At 39.8% G+C, this 20,305-nt stretch overlaps 1 protein-coding gene and 1 pseudogene across 3 annotated transcripts in view; one reads left to right on the forward strand and one right to left on the reverse strand.

The window, feature by feature from the left end:
• Positions 1–20,305, forward strand: part of Pik3c2g (phosphatidylinositol-4-phosphate 3-kinase catalytic subunit type 2 gamma) — a 326,663-nt gene that overhangs the window by 87,480 nt on the left and 218,878 nt on the right. For all 3 annotated transcript variants that reach the window (XM_052721754.1, XM_052721755.1, XM_052721756.1), the window contains 3 exons: positions 3,536–3,650; positions 9,782–9,912; positions 16,444–16,632. In XM_052721754.1, the coding sequence (XP_052577714.1) occupies positions 3,536–3,650; positions 9,782–9,912; positions 16,444–16,632 (435 nt within the window). The remainder of the gene's footprint in view (positions 1–3,535; positions 3,651–9,781; positions 9,913–16,443; positions 16,633–20,305) is intronic.
• Positions 8,655–9,133, reverse strand: LOC128099859 (coiled-coil domain-containing protein 12-like; annotated as a pseudogene).

Below are 20,305 nucleotides of genomic sequence, written 5' to 3' on the forward strand. Positions count from 1 at the left end.
AGATTTGTGGAAAGGTGATCTGATGTAAATAATCAGGTAGCTTTAAAAAATAGAACAAAAAACAGAATTCAGGTCAAGTTCTTGCCTTTGCTTTTTCTGTCTTCAACTGCGATATTGGTGAAACTATTAAGGCCACTCCACGTAGTTAAAAGGGAGGTTTATTTTGTGGGGTAACTTACAAGTGAAGGGATAGGCTACAGGGTCTGTGAAAGGTGTGGTGCAGTCCGGCAGTGTTCTCTGGAGAACTCTGCTCGGTCTACCTCTAGCATCCAGGGTCCAGGAACCAAGATCTTGGGTCTTCAGCATCCTCTCTTGGCCCCGCCTTGTAGGTGTGACTGTTACTGAAGCCTCAATGGGGGTTGGAACTTCCAGGTCAAAGCAGGAATGGCTACCCACTACACTGCATCCCTTCCTGCTTGGAGATGCCACATCCTCCTCTGTGACTGTATTATAAAAATTCTGTAACCTACGGGAGCTCTGACCTCAGCATCACAAGGGCTCTCCTTTTAGATATGAACCCCACTAGACCTATTAGAGTCAGGCTCTCCAAGGATTTCATCACATCAGGTCCTTTGGTTTCTGACCTCCCAATAACATAATCCTTTGTGTCCTCTAGCTCCAGATGCTGCGAACTGATGCAAAGATTCCTGATCACTAAACTCAATAATCATCATTTTGTTGTTTTAGGATTAGGGTGATGGAATTACAATCAATTCATTTGTCCTTCTCCATGCAGCACATTTGGAGTTGAAATTTTTAATCACTGAATTGAACATTAATCAAGTTTAAAAGACCTTGAGGATATGCCAGGACAAATATCCCCAAACACCATGTACAAAAGTGGAGTCTGATTTCTCATATTTCCTGAAGACCTCAAAGTGTAAGAATGATGAATACTATAGTTGTGCTCTGCAGGGCGAGTTTGTAGTCTTTTGATCAGGTCTAGTTAGTGTCTCCCCACCACCCTTCTGAAGCCAGCCTCCACTGCCAAAAAAGCTACAACACTGTAAGAACTTTTGAAAAGCATTCAGTTTGTCCAATAAATTCCAGGAAGCTTAGTTAACATAGGCTGGCTGATTCAGGCAAGCTCCAGACATCCTATCACAAAGTATGATGCAAGTGACTGCCTTTGTAACAATTTTGTTTGTTTTGTTTTTTGTTTGTGTGTGTGTGTTATAGATTAATAAATATTTTCACCATATTATCTTATTAAATTTTGTATGTGTGGATTTTGTTGCATGTATGCATGTCTGTGCATCACTTGAATGCCTGGCCCACATAGAACCCAGAGACAGGTATTGAGTCCCCTAGAGTTACAGATAGATGTGAAACACCATGTGGATGCTGGGATTCAAACCCAGTTCCTCTGGTAGAGCAATCGGTACTCTTAATCACTGAGTCATCCCTTCAACCCAGTAGTAATTTTTTTAAATTACTGTTGATCCCCACCTCCTTTGTTTTAAATATGTCCATTTTTATTGTTTCTGTATCTAAATTTTCTTAATTGTTTAAAATGAAACCACTCTTTATTTTATATATAGCAATACAATTTATACATTAAATAACATTATAATCGAATGATTTGGTGCAATTTTAAACAGAAGAAAGGAGAATCATTCAGGTTATAAAGATAACCTCAATGCTAATTTTTAAAAAGCAGCTTTTTCCAAATGGATCAGCATAACAACATACTCAGTGACTAGTCAGGTCTAATTCCTAGTGCTCTCCTGGTCAGTGGAATTCAAAGGAAAACCCCCTATTTCCTGAAGCCACCAACACTCTCAGATCTGTTTTTTATTCCTTACTGCTACTGATCATCTTCCTGACAATTTTACCTATTTGAAAGTCTATGAAAGCCCTGCTTGCAGTACCTAGTACAGTCTATTATCTGAAAATAAGCTCCCCAATGCTAAGCAAAATAATCACCTCCAAAACAATGTCACACGTTTATTTTCTTGGCCCATCAAATGGCCTTAAAATGTGTATACCATTACCCTTCACTGTCTATCTGGGCGTTCATATCCTTCATGCCCTCTTTCCTAAGCTCTGCATGCCCCACTCCTACAGAAAGTACTCTGGCTTCATTATGAATCCTGTGCCACAGGGTAGAGGCTAGAGAGACTCTTACAATACAATCTATCTAGGAGCAGAAAGAACAGACACCATTGGATTCTTTCTTGATAGAAACCAGCTCAGATAAATCACATTTATTTTGCTTCAAATGTGGTCAAGACATACAATACAGCAAAATCACAAATATAACACATTCCAAAATGCAGGTGTAAAAGTGCAACCAACTTCTCATGAGCTCCACCCCGCAATTAATGAGAACAAAAACCTCTCCACTTACAGCCAAGTACTGGCTAGTTGAAATATGAAATCTCTTTTGGATAAAAATGCCAAGTCACTTAAAAAGCTTTCTTACACTCTGCCTCTCTTTCTAACAAGATGAAAGGATAAATGGGGTTAGAAAGGAAAGGAAAAGCTACAAAGATTCTGTGGCCTGCTAGCTCTGACCTCCAAACCAGTCACCTTCAAAGCTGGTAGCTATTTGTTTTATCAAAAGCTGATGGCTAATGCAGCTCATTAGGGATCTCCCAGTTTAGTCAGGGTTACTGGATTGGCCTGAGTTGGGTTGTCTCAGTCATCAGAGAACCACCTGAGGTTTTCTGCCAACTCATAGTAGACCCTCACTTGGAAGGATACCTAAAAAAGATTTATCTTAATCTTACATTTACTTTTGATAATTAACCTACTTTCCAGTTTGGTATATTGAAATCAAACACTATTCTTAGTTAACCATTGGAATATGTTACCAATATTCTGACTTGTTCACAGGTACCACTTACTTTTTTCTTTTGTACAAAGATCTGTGGATTTAGATCTTCTTGCAACCACTGAAAACATTAGTGGTTTCCTCCCTGGCTAAAGTGTATCCTACATGCTCTCTCATTTACTATGGTAATTTACAACCGATTTTTAAGGATTCTGAACAAGAATAATCTTTCTATTTATATGTAAAGGAACATTTCCCTTGTGAAGTCCTACAACTATTTTGATTCTGCAGCTCATATGCTGTGCTGATTTAAATCTTGTCTTTCTATAAATTTAGAATCTTTAAATGCCCAAGGAATTTAGTTATTCCATGGGGAGGGAGAAAAAAAACCCTCTGAAGAGCTACTGTCTTTCCTGAGTTCAGGCACTCATAAGTCCAGAGTGCAAATCTGAAATTCCTTATTCCACTAGTCACCACCATTGATGGCAGTCATTAATATAAGCTCCTGTTAGAAACTCCTGTAATAATAGTCACACGTGGAAAAAAAAGTGATGTCTATGAAAACAGCCTTGCATTTGACGTGTTAGCAGTGAGCTCTCAATCAGTGTCTAGATTTGTGGGATATTTTATTCTCTTCTAGCTACTGAATGAAGCCACAGAAATAGCTGCTGCTTTCCATCCCAGAATAAGCACCTGCAGACACTCATAGCTTCCCTCTTAAAGTGACTCCTGTCTGTCTGTATGCATTATCTTTTGCAGAAAGTCTATGTTGGGGTCTAGGCTATTCAGCATGACACTACAGAGTGAGCCTCCCATAGAAATGATAGCTCCAGGAGTATGGGATGCGAGCCAGCCTTCCTCACTGACCCTGCAGGTAAGTGCCAAGCTGAGATTAAAGTACACATGGAAAATGCAGATTGTTAAGCAGTGTGGTGGCCAGTTACAGAAAGTTTCTCCCAGGGTCACACATTATACATGTTCCCTTCCTTGAGCCCAGATCTGGGTGTCTTTGGTATCTCTTGATTTATGCCCAGCACTCTCAAAGCAATTTTTCTGTCAGCTTGTATAATAGCAATTCAATGCATTTCTTCATCATCCTGAAGGATAGCAGAAAAGTCTTGCTGTCAACATTCTCCTTAAACGTGTCCAGTTCTTCTTTCTATTGTCTAAAGAAAAGTCATTGTTGTATATTATTAACCCAGCACCATACAGCTGCTTTTCCATTGTCACAAGTCATTAAAATCTCTTCTATTGCACCTTTTTTAAATGACTAGCTTGGAAGAGAGTAATAGCAGACAAAATCCATTTTATACTTTTTTTTGTCTTAAAACATGGCTACACTCTGTGATTTGTGGTGGTGAAAGAAAAGCACTCAGTGATTCCAGCTGTGGCTCACACCGCCAGCAGCACCTCCCTTGCTCATGCCTGTGGTCCATCTAGCCATGTTGGCTAGGGACCAGCCACACAGACACACTACTATCTAGAGATTCAAGAATGTAGACTTTCCACTTCTACAGAAGCTGGGTGGCATCCTCTAGAACACAGTTTTTCTAGCTTGGCAGCATTTTGTACTCAGCATTTCTTTATGGTCCCATCTCTGTGCACTCACTGTAGGATGCTTAACAGCATCACTGAGTTCTAGCCAGATGTATCCACTCCCCAGTCCTAGCAGTTAAAAATGTCTCCAGATGTTGTCAACGTACTCTGGGAACAAAATTGCCTTCCACTTACCATCATTTTGGAGATGACACTCTCAGAGTTCCAGTTCACAAGTATGAGGTAAGGGGTGTAAGGGATAGAGTTTAGAAATATGTACAAAAAGATGTTGAAGATGGAAAAGAATTAATTTTATAAAATTGTGGCTTCACTTTAGGGCAGAGAAAGCCCTTCCAGGAACCACCTGAGTGACATTTTTAGCACCAGCTTAATGACAAGAAATCATCAGTGTAGATCTCAGTATGCCAGGTCTAGACGAGGATGGATGGCATGTGCTGTGTTGCACCAGGACACAAAGAGACATTTCAATCCAATAAGGAAATCTACCACAGTCCTCCTAAGTATGCTCATGTTTAGCAAGTAGGAATTACCGTACTTTAGTTTGAAAGTGCCCTTCATTTTGATAAAGTAAAAAATAACTTGTTACTGGGGAACCAATATCGAGATCTTCAAAGGTCCTAATTTAAGACTCCAAAGTCCTATGTCAGGCTTTCTGTTATATTCTAGAGTAAGAAATTGATTCGAAATTGGCTAACTCTGCTGGTAAAGTCCTTGCATGATAACTGCCATTCCTACCCAGAAACCCACGTGAAAAATGGCTGACTCAGTGGCATAAGCTTGCAGTCTAGAGTGCCAGGGCAGTGAGAAGGTAGATCCTTGGGACTTCTGTGGTCAATCTATATAATTGAATTAGTGGATTCCAGGCTAGTGGCAGACCTAGTCTCAAAATAACTAATGGGTAGTGCCTGAGAAATGACACATGAGCTTGTCTGCTAACCTTCATATGCATACACACATGTACCCTCACATGCATGAACCCACACACACAAGATTAGGAGATGATAAGAAAATTAAAAGCAGGTTCTAGAACCAGAGTTATGTCAGGGAATAGGTGTGGGTCAGAGGGAAAGACATAAGGATGTCAACGGGGAATGCAGATCATAGTGTAGATGTATCCAACCTTCTTATTAAATAAGAAACACAGAACCAATGCAAAGAAGAAAGCCAAGAGGTCAGAGCTAAGAGCTAAAACCTTACCCTTCCTCCTGCGGTGGTCCTACCTCTCCGAACCAGAGCTACCCCTGTGTTAAAGTCTTTATATAGAGTTCCTGTCCTGCCTTCTCATTGGTTGTAAACCCAACCACATGACCGCCTCCTCACAGCCTGTCTGTATAGGCCTCCAGGTTTTCCATGATTGGTATTAAGATTAAAGGCATGTGTATCCAATAATGGCTGTATCCCTGAACACACAGAGACTTACCCAGCTCTGCCTACCAAGTGCTGGAATTACAAGCGTACGCTACCACTGCCCTGCTTTCCTATGGCTTGCTAATAGCTCTGACCCCCGGGCAACTTTATTTATTAACATACAAATAACATTTTAATACAAATAAAATATCACCATATCATAGTCTCAGCTCTCTAACAGAAAATGTTAAGACATAAGACATTAAACAAGTCCTGTTTTCGCCTCTGTGCATTCAAAGAATGTCTGTTGTATTTGGTCTAGTCTTCTTTTCTGGTTGTCCTTACAGTCTGAATGGTGAATGCCACAGTACAGCCACTCAAGTATGACAGGGGTATGATGAGTAATCCAGAATGGTTCTCCAGGTAAATAACTGTTGTCAGATCCCAAGACTGGTGAAGTGAGTGGATGATGGACAAAGGGAAGTGGATGCAAATTCACAGAGGAAATGAACAGGCAGATTATTGCTTGCCTTTTCCTGGGTCTCCTCATTTTCTTGCTTTCACTTGCATAAAATCCATTTAAATGACTCTATTAGGGTATGTGCATGTGTGCAGGAGCAAATGTGTGCACATGCATGTAAAGGCCAGAGGTCAACCTTGGACATTATTTCTCAGCAGCCACTCACCTTGTTTTTTGTGATGTGGTTTCTCACTGCCCTAAACCTCACTAATTGGGCTAGCCAGTATGCCCCCAAGATCTGCCTGTCCCTGTCTCCCCAGCCCTGCCAAGCACATACCTCATTCTGAGAGAAAGCATGTTTGTCTGTCTAAGACTGACTTCCTTTGCTTTGTGTGAGAATCTCTTGTTTCACCCACCTTCCTGAGAAGGATGCATTGTACTTACACCTCACTGTTTACTACAGCTCTTCCTGGTGGCTACGCTGGGAAACCAGCACAGGACTAACAGTCACGCTCTCTTCCATGGTTTTAAGGTCTTTAATCTTCCTGCCATTCCTTCAGACTGACATAAAATTGTACTAGTTCACTAACTACTATTTCTTGTATTATTTTTACTTAACTTTTTAAAGAGGATTTCATGCATAGACAATATATTGACACAATTCTTCCTCTTCCCCTCCAACTCCTACCATGCCCTCCCCAAATTAATGTGTCGACAAATTTCTAAACAGTCTTATTAAATAAGAAACACAGAGCCAAATACAGGAGTAATAGCTGAAGAGATCAGAGAAATAACTAATAGCCACAACTAGCCTCAGCTTACCACCTTGCTGTCGCTTTCCCAGAGAGAGCTTCTTCCTGTCTAAACTGAGTTTTTATTGCCTTCCTGTTCTGCCTTCTCATTGGCTCTAAGCCCAGCCACACGACTTCCTTGTCACTACCTGTCTATACAGACCTCCAGGTCTCTATGGTTGGTACTGGGATTAAAGGCTCCTGTCACCATGCTTGGCTGTGTCCTTGACCACACAGAGACTCTGCCTGCCATGTGATCAGATTAAGGGCATGGGCTACCACCGCCTGATTTTTGTTTATGGCTCACTGACCTCTGATCTCCAGACAAACTTTATTTATTAACATACAAATGAAATATCAAATTTCAGTACAAATAAAATATCACCACATTTCCTCTTTTTATTCTAATAAAAAAGAAAAAAGTTATAACTAATATAAGAAAAAACGATATACAATAAGTACAATAACTACATACAATATATATTTTGACCACTTGGGATTCAGGAGACTAATCTCTGGTGCCCAGCAAACTCTGGCCAAATAAAAAGTAGCATGACCTACAAAGATTGTGTATGCTTTTATCTAAATCACCACAATCAATGTTTCAAGATTCATCTTGATAATATTAATATTACTTTGCCTTAGATTGTCTTGTTTATTTTTATCATATTGAAGCAATAATTAATAAATGATAACAAAGCATATACCAAAATAATAATGACAATAAACATTATGGATTAATAGAATGAGCTGACCAATTTTTTAATATAAATAATAAGAAAACTACAATAGATTAAACTGCATTTCAAGCTGTAACTCACATAGTCCAGAATGTTCCTAGATTGTCTCTGTGATACCAATCTAACATAGTTCAGCAGATCATACGTTCTGTGCGTTTATTAACTTTATAATGGAAAAAAATTATTAACATGAAGAAAAAAATCTGAAACCCCAAACAGTCCAGCTCACCTCCATAATGCAGAAACATCTTGTTGTTGTTGTTGTTGTTGTTGTTGTTATTGTTACTGTTACTTTGTTTGCTATGGTCAGATTATCACTGAAGCAAGATAACTAAAAACATGTGGAACCAGGATCAAAGGGGGCTGGATTCTCATCCTGTCTATAGATGGGACATCCAGAGTCAAATCAAAAATATTGTTCGGTTATGCAATACATATGGCAAACTGTAGCTAGAGTTTTCCTGCCTGGCCCACAGTCAGGACAAATCTCTCTCACCTGCCAGTCCCACAGCCACTCAGACCCAACCAAGTAAACACAGAGACTTATATTGGTTACAAACTGTATGGCCGTGGCAGGCTTCTTGCTAACTGTTCTTACAGCTTAAATTAATCCATTTCTATAAATCTATACCTTGCCACATGGCTCATGGCTTACCAGCATCTTCACATGCTTTTTGTCATCGTGGCGGCTGGCAGTGTCTCTCTGACTCAGCCTTCCACTCTCCAGCTTTATTCTCTTCCTTGTCCCACCTATACTTCCTGCCTAGCCACTGGGCAATCAGTGATTTATTTATTGACCAATCAGCAACACACTTGATATACAGACCATCCCACAGCAGCAAACGGCTTAAAAGGGGGACATGGGAACATTAGGGAGTCACGATCTTCCCAAGGAGTTCATGTAAACTTGCCTGAGGATCAGAAGACAGAGCCAGCCACAAGATTAGACATAGAGGTCAGGCAGATGGGACATGGAGAGCACCTCAGTCAGAGTCACAGGCCTCTTGTCCGGTGGTGGCATCCACTGCAGATGCCAGGCTGGCTTCCTGGCCTTTGAGTGGTTCTTGGATCAGCTCTGTGATGGCTCTCTGGGTCCGCTTTTCTAGCTTCTCCAGCTTCTTGGCCACATCCCTCTTGAGATCCCAAGCAAGTTTCCAGGGTGCGAGGTTGGCCAGGTCCACTTCCTCAATGGCAGGCTCTGGCTTGGCAGCCTCTAGCTGCTCCTTCACCTTCTCTTCCGTTGCAGCTGGTTTGGCCTGGGGTACCCTCCTCCTCTTAAGGTCCTCATCCTCTGAGACGTAGTTCCAAAGCCTGAGTCCCCTGTGCTTCCCATCTTCTTCTTCCTCTTCTCTGGGCTGCTTGGTCTGTGGCTCCCCATCTTCCCTGTCCTTGCGCCCGGTTTTCTCCCGAGGGCCTTCAGACATTCCTTCTTCCGCAGCACCTCTTCTTCAAGGTGACCCATCGTACCCAAAGCCCCTTCCTTTCTCTCCCTCAGGAGCATTCTTAATGGTTAAACACCTCTGTGAAATCCTCAGTCTCAAGAGGGTGAGTTCCTATCTCCTCATGCCTTATACACCTTTCTCTGCCCAGACATCACTTCCTGGGATTAAAGGCATGTGTGCTTCCCAGCACTGGGATTAAAGGCATGTGCCACCACTGTCTGGCTCTGTTTTCAGTGTAGTCTTGAACTCACAGAGATCAAGATGGATCTCTGCCTCCTGAGTGATAGGATTAAGGGCGTGTGCCACCACTGTCTGGCCTCTATGTCTAATCTAGTGGCTGGCTCTGTCCTCTGATCCCCAGGCAAGTTTATTACAGTACACAATATATCACTACATTCATAGAAAGTTCATATATTGTCATTCTTATTCCACAACACCACAGATAACTAATCTAGACAATATGTGCTAAATTATTAAACACCACTTACATTTTAATACCAACTCCAAGCTGTAATGATTCTTATAAAAATTATGTTAAAACAATAAAAAGCACAAAAATAGAGATTACAATTTTCTTTCATTTCTGCTCATCTCAAGTAAATATTTACAAAACTATAAATATACTTTCATGTATGTTTAGTCCATATAAAATCACTTCTTCGTTTCAGATAGATTTTCCAGCTGCCGGGTGGGAATATATGAAACCTGATAGTGAGGAGAACAGAACTGACCTTGAAGAACCACCAAGAGAGTGTTTAAAACACATCACCAGACTTTCCCAGAAGCAGACTCCCTTGCTGTGAGTAAGCCAGGCCTGAGAATGACTCTCTCTGCTCTCCTGCTCTCATCAGCCACACTTGAAGCACTCATGTCTTCTGAGAGTGCACCTGCAGTCCCACGCCATCCTCTCATCTCCTGAAGTCATTGATGCTAGATGATCAGTTGATGTGTACAAACTAAAGGAGAGATTTTGCCTCATCTACAAAGACTTTTGATGTGCTTTAGCAACTTTAACTTTAGATTAAGGAACAGTATGAAGTTAGAAATAATTCAATTCAGAGTAGTAAAGGCAGAGACAGGGTAGGTAGACACCATCACATCTCAGAGAAAAACATTGCTCAGCCATCATTCAATGAATTATAGGAAGCTGTTTTAGTAAGCAGGGAAAATTAGAATTTAAATATCACGGCAAATATTTAAAAGAACGGAAATAAACACTAAGTCAGTAGTAAGAAATTCTTACACTGTGTCAACCAGCAATTCTCTAAATAAAGCAAAAATCACTTGTTGGAACTCAAGATAATTAATGGCATTTATGTTTGCTACCTGGTAATATGTGAGGCACAGCTCATGAGCTGTGCTCATTCGAAATAAGCCATAGGCATAAACTCAGGAAGTTGTACACATGTGCATTTATGCATCAGTATATATGTATACATTGCTTGGACCATACTATGATAATATGTATAAGAGAGGGCACTTTATTTCAAGAAAAAAATCATTTAAATAAAAGAGTTATATTTTTTGTGTGATCCCTGTAAATATAAGTTTAAGAATGAGTTAAAGAATCAGTAAAAAAGAATAGCCCACAAGCAAGCAGGGAGTTAATGTGGTTTTCTAGGCAAGACCTTGGGATTTCTGAAAGGTGGGAGCAGTGGACTGTGACAGCAGTGGCTAGATTTGGGAGAAATGTAGATTCACAGCTCAAAATATATGACATTGATTTGAATTTGGAAATATGACACCTGAGAAGCCAAAGAACTCAGGATAAATCAATGGAGAAGGCCAGAATTTAAGTTGATCACCAGGTAGACAGAGTCACTTTCTGGAGGAGGCATCAGTGTGGCTGAGCCCAAATGTGAATATCCAGTACTGCCTTGGTCAGTGTTGAGTCCTACTCTCTAGCTTCAGCCCATACCACTGCTGGTTTCATTCACTTCAAACAGGTGACAGGTGACTTAAACCTCCTTCACAGACTTCCCATAGGGTGGACCCTCTCCCACCCTGAGACTCTGATTGGGTGTTTAGTTTTCTGAATTATTCTTTTCTAAATTTTTTACATGATTAAATCATATTGCCCTTTTAAGTTGTCACTCAAATGTCATCTGTCACCAGGGGCCTTCCTTGACCACCTCATTTAATGAAGTCTTGCTCTCTGCAACCATACTTATTATGCTGCCATCGTTAGGCTCATTCATACATTTAATTCTTCTCTCCTCACTCGTTTACAAGAACCAGGAGAACAAGGAATTACCAAATCTGGTTTTGTTGTGTTTTACTTATTGCTACATTTCCAATCCTAGCCACTGTTTTTCCTATATAGTGTGTGTAACCCACAAAAGCTGAGGCATCCTCATAAGTATCTGCTGTGCAAAGCTACCTTTAGGACTTAAAGATGTTGGGAGAGTCTCATGGCCCTCAAAACAAAAATACTGACAATCTCTTTTCACGTCATTCTACCTTCACCATGTGAAGATTCTTTACTAAAAAAAAAAAAAAGCAACCAAACAAACAACAAAAAAAACCCCACAAAACCTTATGTTTAAAAGTGTGCCACATAAGATCATTGCTCAATGTGCCACTGTAACAAGAAAAGAGATTTTAAATATGGAAAAGGTAATGATGTTACAAATTTTAAACATATTTAAACAAAAAAGGTCAAACCTAGCAAGTTATACCTAGATATTTATGCATTTGAATATCAGGAGTTTGTGTTTTTTTAGTTAACCCCAAGTGCTTGGTATTTAATTTTACTTTTAATGTTTTTGAATTATAACCTTTCTTTATATTGAGAATTCAAACATGTACAATGAAACTGGATCATTTCTACCCAAGTTCCCCTCTTCCAGACTACCCCAAGTCCCCTAACATGTTCTCCTCCCAACTTCATATCTCTATATACTTTTTATGACCCACTGAGTCCGATTAGTCCTCCCCTTGTGTACATGAGTTTGAGACCATATACTGGAGCACCGAAAACCTATCAACAGCCGCATTCTCCAAAAGGAATGATTCACACCCCCAATAATTATGCACTGCTAATTGCTCCTCAACTGGGATGTGATGTGGAGAGAATCTACCCCACCAATGCTGAGATTTTGGCTAGCTTGAACTTGTATGGATCTCGTGCAGTAATCATGGCTGCTTTGAATTCAGGAAGGCAACAGCCATGTGATGTCCAGAAAACAGCATTTCACAGCTTGGCACTCCATCCTTAACTCTCACATTATTTTAGGCTCCTCTCTCTGGTGTTCCCTGAGTCCAGGTGGTGGGGCATGGTTGATAAAGATGATCCATTTAGGGCTGAACAATCACTCTCTTTTTCTGAGTATTTCCCAGCACCTCTGTCTGTGTCGGGGTGCTCACAATTGCAAATACCACTAGCTCCAAATTCCCTTCTGGTTTCCACGAGCACACACACACACACACACACACACACACACACACACACTCGCCATAGACTCACACAGACATACACATAAAAAATTCACTAAAGGAGTACATTTTAACAGTTAATGAACTACCCCAATTGAATTCTACTTGTCTTTCTGCTTCAGATCTTGTTTATGTTAACTGTACACATTAAAGAAGCAACATTTCCTTCTGTTTCACTTAAATATAATTATTCATGTGACATGCAGCACAGACTCACTTTGGACTGTGGGAACAGATGGATCACAGCCTTCAGTGTGTGGAGTTTTCAAATAGCGTTTAGTTTGGTGACTTGAATCACTTAAGGTTTTATCATTTTCTTGGTGAGTTAATTATCTCTTCTTTCAAATTAACCACATGTAATCAGTGTCAGGAAATTCAGAGTCAAGATCCATTGCAAAGGTACTTGTGATATTTGTAAAAACGGAAAGGAAAATAAAAGCTTAATGTCAACCAATAGAGTAATTCCCTACATGTGGGAAGCTGAAGGTTAAAATATATAAGAAAATAATCATTTTGAAATTAGTGGACATGCTAATAGCTTTAGCATGACCTGTACCTGGGACCAGATGGTTCCTAGGGACTTACAGAATTTTAACACAAGCAAAATGCACAGGAAGCAACTATGTTTTCAGACATGAATTTCTTTAAGCCTAGAGATGAAGAATTTTTGAAAAAAATAGTGTATAGTCTAGTTATTTTAACAGAAAAGGGCAGAGATCAGAGCTTAATGATAATAAGTTAGCCAGAAACTTCAGAACACAGCATTGGCAGAAGTAAGATAGGCTGACTGGGAGCTGTACATCTGCACAGGAGCATTTAGTTACTATTTATGACCAGGTATTCTACCACAACCTGCAAGAAGATGTGAGATGAATATAGACTTCAAAAGTTGAGCAAAACTGAAGAGCAGAAATTCTGACCATGAACACTTACCAGATGTGTGATAAATGAACCAAAAAGTGGCATACCGGGAATAAGTCTACTATAGATTATCTACAGATAGATACTGTTCTAAACCTTACCTAACACATCATACAAGGAAATCTCAAAAAGTTCAGACTGGATTGCCTGTAATTAACCCCCCTACTGAACACATTGATTCATTCAATACTAAAGAGCTAGGAAGATGCTCTCAACAGTGTAGTATTCCTAATGTCTAATGGTTGTTAACTAGAAAATGGTCTTGGGTATTATCTAGCATGCAATCAATTTACAAAACTATAATTGATTATCAGAAAAATATAGCTACAGACTATATTGGAGTAATAGTTAATTTAATTTCAGAGATTTAAAAAGCAGACAACGAATTCAATGTAGCAACACTAAGGAAAAAATAAGAAAACATCACAAATCCAATTTGTAAAGTTATTCCATACATATAAATAGTAGAAAGAATTGTGAAAATAAGCTAGGGACTTCATCCTTTGATTTCATGTACATTCAGAAATTAATATAAAGCATAACAATGACTTAAAATAGGCAAAGTAACAAAATCAGAGTAGAATATATGACCTGGAGCACTAGTTAGAAGATCAGTGTGTGTATCACAAAGATACAAAGACAATTAGTGAAGAGAGAATTTTCTGCAAATGACTACTCCTATGGCGTAGAAGACAACTAATAATGGGAAGAAGGATAAGACAAAAACGTTGATGCCAGCCCTCCACCATAGGCAGAACTAAGATGGATCTTCTAAGTGTGAAATCTAGGACTAAAAGGCTTTCTTAGAATGAATGTTAGGCTAGACAGAGAAGGACAGACACAGAGATACACACACACACACACACACACACACACACACACACACACACACACACAGAGAGACAGACAGACAGACAGACAGAGATAAAGAAACAGAGGTTGAGCTAAAGTTTAAAATTGTTTATCAAAACACATTAATTCAGATCTAAATATGAAAGACATTCTGGGAAAATGTGTGCAAGATATTTATATAACAAAACCATTGTTTCAGTGTCAGTAACAATACAAATGAATATAAATAATCCAGCCAAAAAGGTAGTCACCAGACAATCAGATGCCTTATGAAAGATACAGCATATGAAAAATTATTCACATGCTAAGTAAGTGGAAATTTTGAACCAATATCAGCAAGTAGAAAGTATAGCACCAAAAAGATGAACAAAATCGATTACAATTGCTAAGAATGTGTTTCAACCAGAATTCTCACAATATCTGTGTAAGAATGTGAAACTTTACAGGCACCTCTGGAAACAGATGCTTTTCTTCCACATGTACACAAGTGGCCCAAACCACCAGACATTAGATTCATCTGTAGAGAAAGAAAATAAAACAATTAAAAAGCTTCCATGTGTATATTCCTGGGACTTTGATTTATAATGGCCCTCAAAAAGGAAATAACTCATATGGCCACCAAAGAAGAGATTACATAAGGAAATTGTAGTGTATTCATACAAGAGAATAATAGCCACTAATTATAAAGAAAGGACTATTGACACACTCAGCAACACAGATAATTTCAGAATCATTTTTGAGCAAAAGTAGCCATAAATAAAGGATTATATTAATCCAGAGTGAAAGAAATCAACCCTGTGCTTACCTCTGGCAACAAGGAAAAAATTGTTTTGTACATTGACAGGAGTGCATGCAGTTGCTAGTTGGCAAATTCGTTTGTCAAAATTCATTGAACTGATTCCCTGCATTTTCTTTTATGTAAATTCTGCTTCCTGAGAGACAGCATGTGGGAGTGGCACTGCTCAGTATTAGAGGAGGAAGTTAACCAGAACAACGCATCTCAGGGTCTTTTACTATTGATGGGAAAAACAGTAACAAACAGAAGAATCTAGACATGTCATAAAAGTCATCTGGACATGTCAATATTTTCATCTTATAGATGATGGCAACTTCCGTCTCTCCAGTCATCTGATATTTCTCATACTGTTCTTGGACGTTTTGGCTGATTTAAGATGAGCTGGATTATTGTTTGGGAGAGGAAAGGGACAAAAGTAGATGCAGAAATGGTCATGTAACAGATGTTGTCCTCTTGGTGGACTGTGCTCTGAATGGTTTCATTGGGCTGAGAGCATCATGATAAACTACCCAGAAGTCAGCCTCCATGTCCTAGACTGAGGTCCCTGTTTCAGGTGGTGCATTTAAGAAAGTCATCAGGCTGGGCGGTGGTGGCGCACGCCTTTAATCCCAGCACTCGGGAGGCAGAGCCAGGCAGATCTCTGTGAGTTCGAGGCCAGCCTGGGCTACAGAGTGAGATCCAGAAAAGGCGCAAAGCTACACAGAGAAACCCTGTCTCGAAAAACAAAAAAACAAAAACAAAAAAAAAAAAAAAAAAAGAAAGTCATCAGGGATGTATTCATTCCAAATCCAAGTGAACTCTGTTACCCAGGGATAAACTGAGATCTTTGTGAAGTTAGGCAAAGGGTTAACTTTGGTGGAACTTTGGCTAACTTTGAACTCTGGTGGAACCACTCTGAGAAGATGGAATCTGGTCCTTATTATGCCTTTCCTTCACAGACCAACTTGCTTCTTCACTGACTTGTAAAGTAAGAACCGGAAAACAAGACTGCTCCCCTCATATTGAGTTACAAGACACATATGACCTGCCCTGGAGGAGACAGATGTTTTGCCCACAAAAATGAAATATTTTTAAAGCAGCCATGATAAGAGAGTAGAAAAATGCAAATTATCTGAAATGAAGGTGGTTTTGTTTTTGTTTTCCACAAAGAATACACTGGCAGAAAATAAGCTGATAGAATGTACTATCAAACTCCTTCACGATAAAGGACTAGTTTCCCAGTATAAACCAAAACACAATTCCAAGAATTTAAAAAAAAAAAAGCATGATTTTGTATTGTGCATTTACAACAATGTTAAATTTTTTTTTTAAAATCTGTCTTTTCAGACTTTCTGGGGAAAAGAGAAGATACCTGTGGTTTTATCGTTTCTTCTGCAATAATGAAAACTCCTCCCTTCCTCTGGTTTTGGGAAGCGCCCCTGGATGGGATGAAGGGACAGTTGCTGAAATGCATGTCATCTTGAGAAGGTGGACATTTTCTCACCCGTTGGAAGCTCTTGGTCTTTTGACTTCCAGGTAAGACTTATCATAAGAAAGTCTATGTTGATGTGTTAGGGACAACTGAAAAGCAAGACTGCAATTAATTACACAGCCATTCTGTTTCCAACTTCAGTAGCTATGGACGTTCATTTCAGATAAATACCGCTGTGCATATAAATTTCAAGCTTTAATCTTAGAGATACTTTAAGTATCTTCTCACTAAAGATAAAGCCTAATTAATGAAGCCTATAGTTTCTTCAGTGAGGAATCCACTTTCTTTTAAAGAAAAACAGCTGGGGAAGCTGAGGCAGGAGAATTGCTGTCGATTCACTGCCAGCCTGGCATACATAATGAAGTCTCATCTCAGAAAGAAAATACCTGCACCACAGTCTCCACCTTTCCTTCTCACTAAAATATAAAATGAGTCAAAGCTCTGCATCACCGCCCATGAAATTCTAGTCATTCTTGCTGAAGACTTATAATAACAGCACAATTATTCCCTCATCATCCCCAAATTGACTAATGAAAGGGAAATTGGTCAAAACCTGACAGCAAGAACTGACAGAGAAAGAAACCATCAACGCATCTTCTATTTCCTAGGGTAATTGTACCCGGAATACACACAGACTAAAAGGGGAGCAACAGAAAGATAAATAACCCGCTTTTAAAATGAGTAACAGATCTGACAAACACTGCTTCAAGAAAACTATACAAATATCCAATAAATCCACGAAAAGATACTTAAGTTGATATTATTGGCTATTGAGAAAACACACAACTGGAAGCCATGAACAACACATGAGATACTTCTCTCACCAGAGTTGGCAATAATCAGAGAGTATAAAGCTCTGATGAGGATGCAGAGAAATCAGAACCTCGTTGTTGAGGGGGAAATGCAAAACAGGTGTAGGCATAACATGTTGAACACTGAATTACAATACAACCCAGTAATTCTACCATCAATTTTATAGCGGAGATAAGCAAAAATTATGCCCAATCAAAACCCATACATAACTGTTGAGAGCATCATAGATCACAAAATACACAAAAATGTACAAGCAACCCAAATGCCCAATGATGAATAAATGAAAGGTGCTCTATGTAATGTCATAATAAAAAGAATAATACTGATAAATGTGACAATGTGGGTGAACTTTGAAAACAGTATACTAAGTGAATGAAGCCACTAACCAAAGACCATATGTTGGATGCTCCCATTTGTATGAAATTTGCAGAATGGGCAAAAATCTATTGAAGAGGGAAGACCATTAGTGGTAATGGAGGGTGAGGGCAGGTGAGGTGTGTGTGTGTGTGTGTGTGTTGTCTGTATGTAGTTATTACTACACAAATTAAAGTAAATTGAATGATATTTAAATAATATTTTGAGAAACATAGTTCTTCAGACCAGCAGGATGGCTCAGTGTGTAAAAATGCTTACCACCAAAGCTGATGATCTGAAGTTGATATCTGGAAACCATGTAAAGGTGGTAGAAGAGAACTGACTCCTGCAACTTGTCCTCTGACCTCCATATGCATGAGGTATCTCTTGGTACATGATCATACAGGCACACATGCGCACACGCGCGCACACACACACACACACACACACACACACACACACACACACACACGCACACACACTTTAAAAAAACTTTAAAAGAAAAACGCTGCTTTAAACTTTTAACAAAATAAAATGGGTTCACTGGCACATGCCTTTAATCCCCTCACACGGGAAACTAAAGCAGGAGGGTGCCATATGTGAAAGTCTAGCCTGAAGAGTAGCAGGCCGGCCTTAACTACACAGAAAGACTCTGTCAAAAATATACTTTAACCAACAATACATTAAGTTAGAGACTATGCATCTGTGAAAAATTCTGAAGATTGATTTTTGGGCCAACATTCTACATCTGCCAAGCAGACTGACTTCATTAAGAATCACCTTAGTTTACACATTATCTAATGACTTTAAATGTCAATGATTTTCAACAAGTGCATGGGATATTATTCTAGAGATCTTTTTAGGGAAAAAAATGCAATAATTCTGTTTACTGATTTAAAAAGTGAGAGAATTTACTGAATTGATTTCTACATTCTCTGATCCCTAAAAATGAATCCCATGTCTTCTCTACCTAAACAGACCTTGAAAATCTATGTGACTCAAATTTTCAGTGTACAGGTCAGATTTTTAAATTAGTAACCCTTAGCATTATCTTCTTCAACGCCCACAATGTCAAGTGAAGACATTTGTACCAACAGAGCTTGTCCCCTGAACCTCAGCCGTACAGCTTCCCGCATGTATTAGTGACCTTTCTGCTGCTGTAACATTCAACCGCCCCACCCCACCCCCAAAAAGCAACTTAGGTGAGAAAGGGATTATTTTGTTTTTCAGTTCCAGGGCAGTAGAATAATCCGTGGTGTGGAAGGCGTGAAGGAGCTTGAGGATGACCTGGCAGTTAAGAAGCAAGAGAGAACAGAAAGTAGGGACGGGCTTCAAAGCCTCAAAGCCTCCAAGCCTGCCCACAGTGACACACTTCCTCTAGCAAGGCTCTGCAACCTGGTGAACAGCACTCCTGGCTGACAACCAAGGGTTGAAGCACATGAGGTTTAGTCGTTCAAAGCCTGTACTGCCAAATATGAGGCGGAGCTCGGGGAGTCCTTCGGAGGAGGGGGGAGGAAGGACTGGAGGAGCCAGAGGGGTCAAGGACACCATAAGAATACAGCCCACAGAATCACCTGACCGGGACCCAAGTGGACTCACAGAGATCAGAAAGCCCGTGTGGGTCTGACCTAAGTCCTCTGCATATATGTTATGGTTGAGTAGCTTGGTGTTCTTTTGGCACTCCTAACGGTGGGAGCAGGGGCTGTCTCTGACTCTTTTGCCTGTCTTTCAGATACTTTCCATCCTATTGGGTTGCCTCATCCAGCCTTGATGTGAAAATATGTGCCTGGTCTTATTGTAGCTTGTTAGGCTGTCTTTGGTTGATGTCCCTGGGAGGCCTCCTGTTTTCTGAGGGGAGTTGAGGATCTGGGGAAAGAGGAGGTGGAGGGAAAAGATGGGGGGGAGACTACAGTCGGTATGTAATATAAGAGAGAAGACTAAATTACAAATAAATAATAAATAAATAAAATCTTTTTATTTATTTATTTTTTTAAGCCTGTTCTGCTCTTACAGAGGACCTGGCTTTAGTTACTAACACATGCATATAGTGGCTCATCCCCATCTCTTACTCTAGTCCCACTGGGTCTGAGGCAATCTTTGGGGATCATTTCATATTCAAATCAAATACTACTTAAACACTCTGGGCTTTTTTTTTTTTTTCTAGTTGTGAACAGCAAGGGCTGTATTATCACACTCAAATGATTTCCTTCCACTCAGCAGTGTTCTCTGGAATCATCAGACTTAATAGTCAGAGATGAGCAGGATACTGTCAAAGCAGACCTGCTTATTAAGCTGCATTCTGGGAGCCTGGGGGAATCTTGCTCTGATTGCAGGTTTTCTAGCTCCTTATCATGCACCAGATAAGGTCACTGGCAAGGTTGGCGAGTTTCCATTGTGAGCATCCTGTGACTCCCACTCTCAGTCTAACTGAACTGTTAAAAAACTTGAGGACAAGCTGTTTCCAGAAATGAGCCTTTTCCACAACTAGAAATTCAAAAGCTGACTTTTCTGAGAACAGTGTGTGCTTATTATGTGAGTTATCAAAGAACG

This window comes from Peromyscus californicus, unplaced genomic scaffold (assembly GCF_007827085.1).
Source record: "Peromyscus californicus insignis strain IS unplaced genomic scaffold, ASM782708v3 Scaffold_6__1_contigs__length_162567912, whole genome shotgun sequence".
NCBI lineage: Eukaryota > Metazoa > Chordata > Mammalia > Rodentia > Cricetidae > Peromyscus > Peromyscus californicus.